The sequence below is a fragment of the Martes martes genome, assembly GCF_963455335.1.
Source record: "Martes martes genome assembly, chromosome: 6".
NCBI classification, from domain to species: domain Eukaryota; kingdom Metazoa; phylum Chordata; class Mammalia; order Carnivora; family Mustelidae; genus Martes; species Martes martes.
Window position 1 is genome coordinate 92,423,662 of NC_137893.1, and position 6,912 is coordinate 92,430,573.

The 6,912-nt window shown below is 38.2% G+C and overlaps 1 protein-coding gene across 2 annotated transcripts in view; it reads right to left on the minus strand.

Annotated features, from left to right (window-relative positions):
• CYP39A1 (cytochrome P450 family 39 subfamily A member 1) overlaps positions 1–6,651 on the minus strand; it is an 83,085-nt gene extending 76,434 nt beyond the window's left edge. The window contains exons 1-2 of one of the 2 annotated variants that reach the window (XM_080806942.1): positions 6,596–6,651; positions 6,330–6,440 (exon numbers count right to left, since the gene is read on the minus strand). Coding sequence is in view for 1 of the 2 variants with exons in the window: in XM_080806941.1 (XP_080663067.1) it covers positions 6,330–6,506 (177 nt within the window). In the remaining variant the exon portion in view is untranslated. Of the gene's footprint in view, positions 1–6,329 lie in introns of both variants that reach the window. The other variant, XM_080806941.1, reaches the window with a different exon arrangement.
• Positions 6,652–6,912: the final 261 nt, after the last annotated feature.

Here is a 6,912-nt window from a genome sequence, read left to right on the forward strand (position 1 = left end):
CACCTCCTCCATTACCCTTGACAACTACTAACCCGTTCTCCAGTTCTATAATGCTGAATTTCAGGAATGGTATACAAATAGAATCAAATCGTATACAAATAGAAGAGGAAAAGATGAATAGTTTGGAAAATGGAAACTTGGAGGGTTGGCTTTTTTTCACTTGGCATAAACCTCTGAGATCAACCCAGGTTGTGGTATGTATCAGTAATTCATTCCTTTACATTTCTGAGTAGTATTCCACAGTATGGATGCACTACAGCTTGTTTAAACATTGTTGAAGGATCTTTGTGTTCTCTTCAGGTTGGGACCACTGCAGATAAAGTTGCTACAAACACGAATGCACAGGTTTTTGTGTGAATGCATGTTTTCATTTCTCGAGACTAAGTGCCCAGAAGTGAAATTGCTGGGTCAGATGGCAGCTACATATTTCCTTGTTTAAAGAACAGCCCAAGTGCTTTCCAGAGTAGCTGTACTATTTCCGCCAGTGATCCCGTTTCTCTCTATCCTTACTAGCATCTGAGTGCTGTCACTTGTTTTTATTGGGCCATTCTGATAGGTGTGTAGTCATATCTCATTGTGGTATTCATTTGCATATCCTCAACTGGCTCATAATGTTGAACACTTTCCCATGTGTTTATTTGCCAGCTTTAGACTCTCTTCAGCAACTTGTTCATGTCATTTGCCATTTCTTAACTTGTTGGGGTTTTTTACATGTTGAGCGTGGAGAGTTCTTTATATATTCTAGATAGCAGTCTCTTGTTGGATATGTGGCTTGCAGATATTTTCTCTCCATCTATAGCTTGTCTTCCCAGTCTCCTAACAGGTTCTTCATTTCACAGAGCAAAAGCTTGTAATTTTCATGAGGTTCAATTTGTCAGGATTGTTTTTATGGATTTTTGGTGTCCAGTCTAAGAACTATTCTTCAGCCCCAGATTAAGAAGATATTCTCCTTATTTTTTTAAAAGTTTAAAAGGGCCTTTCCTGGCCCTTTACCTAGATAGAATAAGTTTGTCTTGAGGATTATTTTTTTTTATCTGTGCTCAGGGGCATCTCCAGGTTGCTGGTTTTTCTAGAGCCCAATCTAGGTATGTGAAGCAGAAAAAAATCAAGAAAACTCAGCCACATATTGTTCATCAGATCCTGTGGTCCTTAGCCTGTCTGCTTTTGTCTCTCCCCCTTTTAGAATCTTATGTTTGTTTTATATATAGTGTTTAATTATGATTTAGCTGCACTTAGTGGAAGGAATGGGGGAAGTACAACTACCCCATCTTTTCAGAAGCAAACATTCCTAATTCTTTTTTTTTTTTTAATTCACAGAATACCTCTGAAAGTTATACAAGAGAATGGAAATATTCTTGTTGGAGGAGAAGATAGGCAGCCAGAGGACAGAGATGAGAGGAAGAACTTTCATTGTATATATGTTCATGACTTTAGAATATGGACCCATATGAAAAAAAACAAAACAAAAACCATTTTTAAAAGAAGAATGACTTCCAATTTTGGTACTGATAATACGGCAACTTCTTTCTGAATTGTTCCGCTTCTTTTCTGGAAATCATGCAAAGCCACAAGGAGAATGAAACACATGTATGCCATTAACATATTGAGCTAGATAATAAGAAGAAAATCTACTAACTACAACAGTGTGCCCTGGCACCTGACACCAACAGAACTCTCATTTCTGCTCTTAGAAGCTATCATGGCATGGTGGGAAAGGAAAAGGGCATGCACAGGGGGCTCAACAATGGAAAATCTTGGAAATATACACTCTGAGATATGAGAAGGAAATGTACAGAGTTGGAACCTCTATGAGATGGGCTAAGATAAACAGGCCATGGATATTGAGGTGGGGGTGGGTAGCAAAAGATTAACACAGAAAGTGGGCTCCAGGAAGCACTATCTTCTAAAAGTAAAAAGTACACTTGGGAAGGTGGGTCGCCTCTTTTACTAGCAGCAGCTATTGAAGAAAGGCAGTGAGAGCTCATATCTGCAAAATTACATCCTAAAAGCAGAGGAGCTATGGGTGCACAGAGACACTCTATTTTCACTGTAGCAAGGGAGAGTAGAAAACTTAAGTCAAAAAACCTAGAAGGCAACTGCCTCCAAGCAAAACCTTCTGCTGGCAGTTGGTCTGAGACAACTCAACTCCTTAAAATACAGTTAAACAAGAAAGGAAAAATTCAGCATTATAAGAAAAATTCTACAAAAAAGAAAGGAGAGCAGAACTTCCTTATAGGTGAAGTAACTCACTGAAAACTTTCTTTTCTTTTTTTTTAAGATTTTATTTATTTATTTGACAGACAGAGATCACAAGTCGGCAGAGAGGCAGGCAGAGAGAGAGAGAGAAGGAAGCAGGCTCCCTGCCGAGCAGAGAGCCCGATGCAGGACTCGATCCCAGGACCATGGGATCATGACCTGAGCCGAAGGCAGAGGCTTTAACCCACTGAGCCACCCAGGCACCCACCAAAAACTTTCTGCATTGGGTACATAAAACCTGTGCTGCAAAAAGATGTCCATGGATAAAAGAAGGAAAAAACCCTTGTAATGCAAAATTATTTTCAGAATTTAAAAAATTAATGTAATAATTGCAACTACAAAGGAAATAAGCAAAAAAAACAAAACAAAACAAAACCGTGGAAGAAATCGCTAGACAATAGAGGGAAATTAGGAGATAAAGGAATGTAGGAAAGGAAGAAACAATAAAGATATTTCTGAATAAAAGATAACAATGACTGAGGTGTCTGGGTAACTCAGTCCGTTAAGCACCCAACTGGGTTTCAGCTCAGGTCATGATCTCAAGGTCCTGGGATGGAGCCCTGCATCTGTTTGGGCTCCGCGCTCAGGGGCGAGTCTGATTCTCTCTCTTTCCCTCTCACTCTGCTCCACCCCTACTCATTTGTGCTTTCTCTCTCTCAAGTAAATGAATACATAAAATCATTAAAAAAAAAAAAAAGAGGGAGAGATGGCGATGACAAGAAGCACAAGGGAGATTACAACCCACAGGAAATAAAGAGTCTAAGGAAGAGAGAGTATAGAAATGTGGAAAAAAAAACATTAAATAGAAATAAAATATGAGAAAAGAATTACAGGGGAAATGACAGCTATAGAAGATAGGTAAAAGAGTTTGAAACTGTGGATCACTAGACGTCTTTTGCAAACTCCAAATTTATTTATCCAGCTGCTTAACTCAGTATTCCCACTTGGATATCAACATCCCAAACTCCAACATATCTCAGCATATCTTTTTTTTTATTTTAAAAATTTTAATTGTTTTATTTTGTTTATTTTATTTTATTTTTTTTTTATCAAACTCCAACATAGCTAAAGCTGAGCTTCTGATAACTTCTTCCCTTCCAGTAAATTCTTGTATTTGTGGCTGTTTCAGTTGACAGCAACTCCCATTTTCTAGCTACTCAAGCCAAATTTCTTGGAGTCATCTCAGGCCCTTTTCATTCTTTTACACACCACATGCAGTTTGCCAGTAAATCCTGCTGCTTTCACCTTCAAAATATATCCAGCCACTTCTCAAATTTCCACTGCCATCACCATGGTTGAAACCACAGTGACCAAAACCACAATGGTCTCAAGTTTGAAATATTGTAAAAACTTCAACTTATCTTCTTTCTTTAATTTTTGCATTCTTTTTTTTTTTTTTTTAACAGAGCAGGCAAAGTGAACCTTTAAGATTTAAATCAGAGCCCATCATGCCTCAGCTCAACATATTCAAAAGGTTTCCTATTTCACTCTAAACTATAAATGCATTTATACTTTGAATCTGATAATTCATTCTATGGATACATTTTCACACACAGAAACGACACTTGTTCCTACAATATTTATAACAGCAAAAATATGGGAAACAAACAATGTCAATCATTAAGTCACTGTTTGGTTAAGCTAGGACTCAGGGAACACTTTGTAGCTTTTTAAAACAAATACAGATGCTTCTGTTTCTGTGCAACGAGGTAGAATCAGGTGAGATAAGGATTTCATTGGCAGCTAGGAAGCGATGGATGTGAACAGATAATAAGTCCCTATTTATTTCTCTGGTGGCATCTGTGATTTCTGTGTATGGATTGAAGGTCAGGACTGAAATAGGCACCTTTGAAAAATCTGCAGCTAATATCAGGTTCAGCGGTGAAATACTGAACAATTTCCCCTAATAGTAGGGAAAAAGGCAAGCTTGTCTACTCTTACCACTTCTATTTAACAATATCCTAGAAATCCTACTGATTATAATAGAGGGAAAAGAAATAAAAAACACCAAGATCAGAAAAAAAGAAGTAAATTTATCTATTTACAAGACATATTGTTTATGTATAAAAATCCTAAAGCATCTCTGAAGTAATTACTAGAAGCAATTACAATTAGCAATTACTAGAAGCTAATTACTAGCAAAGTCACAAGGTATAAAATTGATATACAGAAAACATTGTATTTTTTATGTTTCAACAGGATACGAGTGGGAAACAAAAAAAAAAGCAATTTTATCTACAACAGCCTCAAAATATAAAATAATTAACAACCACAGTCATGACCACATCACAAAAACTACAGAACATTTCTGAAAGAAATTACATAGCTAAATAAATGGAGAGATACACAGCAGTCATAGATTTGGAGACTTACTATTGTTATGAAGTCAATTCTCCCCCAATTTTTCAATAGCATTAACAAACTTCCAATCACAATTCTAACGGTCTTTATGATAGATATTGACAAGCTAGTTCTAAAATTATAGTAAAATGCAAACAATCTTGAATGGCAAGTCAATTACAGAGAAATACAGAGAACTTTCACTGCCTGATTTAAAGACTTACTATAAAACTAGAGTATTTAAGGCAGTGTAGTATTAACAAAGGAGTGGGCATTTAAATCAATGGACTAGGATAGAAAGGCTAGAAATAGATCTACACAAAAATGGTCAATTAATTTTTGAAAAGCTACAAAGGTGATCAATGAAGAAAGGACAGTCCTTCAGTATATGAAATTGGAATAACTGGACATCCAGATGGAAGAAATTAACCTCATCCCTTACTTTTTTTTTTTTTTAAGATTTTATTTATTTATTTGACAGACAGAGATCACAAGTAGGCATAGAGGCAGGCAGAGAATGAGAGAGAGAAGCAGGCTCCCCGCTGAGCAGAGAGCCCTATGTGGGGCTCCATCCCAGGACCCTAGGATCATGACCTGAGCCGAAGGCAGGGGCTTTAACCCACTGAGACACCCAGGCGCCCCGTCACCCCTTACAAAAAAAATTTAACTCAAAAATGGATTGCAGACCTGAATGTAAAGTGGGAAACTACAAACCTTTTAGAAGAAAACAGAATAATCTTTTTGACCTTGCTTGACCTTCTGAAACAAGCTTGTAAAAAACGTTTCTTAAAATTACCAAAATCATGACTAAGGAAGGCTATGGGAGACAAAGAAATATTCCTTTAAAATATATAATTGTTCCTATATCAGACTCCCAATAATTATGGCACCTAGTGCGGGCCAGAATATGAGGAACTAGGAATCCCCTACACTCAAAGGACAAGAAAAGGTGTATATTGTTACATTCTTTTGCAAGAGTAACACAATAATATGAACAATTTAAGTGTTCATGTCTTTGGATTTCACAATTCCACTTTTAGGAATTTATTCTGAGGAAACAATTGGATAGGTGCCAAAAACACCACCACACAACACACACGGTAATATACATTGAAGAATTCATTGACATAGAGGGAAAAAGTTGGCAGTAACTTACATACTATTTTTGAAAGATGAACTATATTTGAAAGCTATTTTAAGGACAAAAACATCTACTACAATCTTACTAATCTCCTTAGTATGCAGTGAACATGGATCTCATCATCATCAAATAATACCAGCCGAAAATATAGTGCGGGCTAAATCTGCAAAGATCAAGTTTGCAAGTAATTTTTACAGCAGCCTGGTGTTAACTTCAGTTCGGGTACTAATTTATTACCCATTTTCATAAATGTAAATTAACCATATCTCACTTCTTCCCGAATTTCCCAAGTGTTTAGTTAGGGTGGGTACCCTTAGGACTTTTAAACTACGATGAAGTAACTAACATTTATAAATTAATATCGACGTCCAAAAAGGCAGCTACAAGCTGATAAGAATCTATTCATAACCACTAAAAATCTATTTCTTTCGAAAAAACTTGCGTAAGGTTTAGCTGTTGATAGCTGAGGAATGATCGTCTGTGGACAGCAGGTATGTTCCCTGTGTTTTAATGTTGCATTTGAGAGCCAATAAAAGAAAATAAAAAAGAAAACATTACCTACTCCGGAAATCCACCTGCTAAGGCCACATACCTTGATTCTTGCTTTCTCTATAAATTCTAGAGGGGCTTTCCCAAACTCAAATCCAGCTCCAATCCAAGGAATCCATCCCCTTATGCACGGGGGTCCACGCAAATTCTTCCGCTGAAGGAATAATAAAAGAGCAATGCAACCCAGGATTATAATCACTGTTGGGGAAATTAGTTCCATGTTTTTGTCTAGCACCTTCCACAATCAAAGAAGGGAAAAGTCCTGCCGCCGTGGCACTTGCTCATTCCCTGTTGGGAGGGGGCACCTACCGGAGCTCCCAACTTGTCTGCTACAACTTCCGCAGTTTGTTTGCCTTCCTAAGCGTAGCCTCCTTTCCCCGCCCCAATTTTTAGATGACTTCTACATCATCGCTCCCTCCTCCCCCCTCCACTGGTCTTTCCAGACCCGGCCACGCTGGACCGAACGCAGGGGCTGGACCAAACCGGTGCGGGTGCGGAGGGGTGGAAGGCGGGAGAGAACTTGCTCTGTTGCCATGGAGACCGGGGCCGGCGGCGCCGAGGGAGCCTCGCTCGCAGCCAATCAGAGAAAGGCGCCCAAGAGGCGCGCAGCCTGGCGACTACATTTC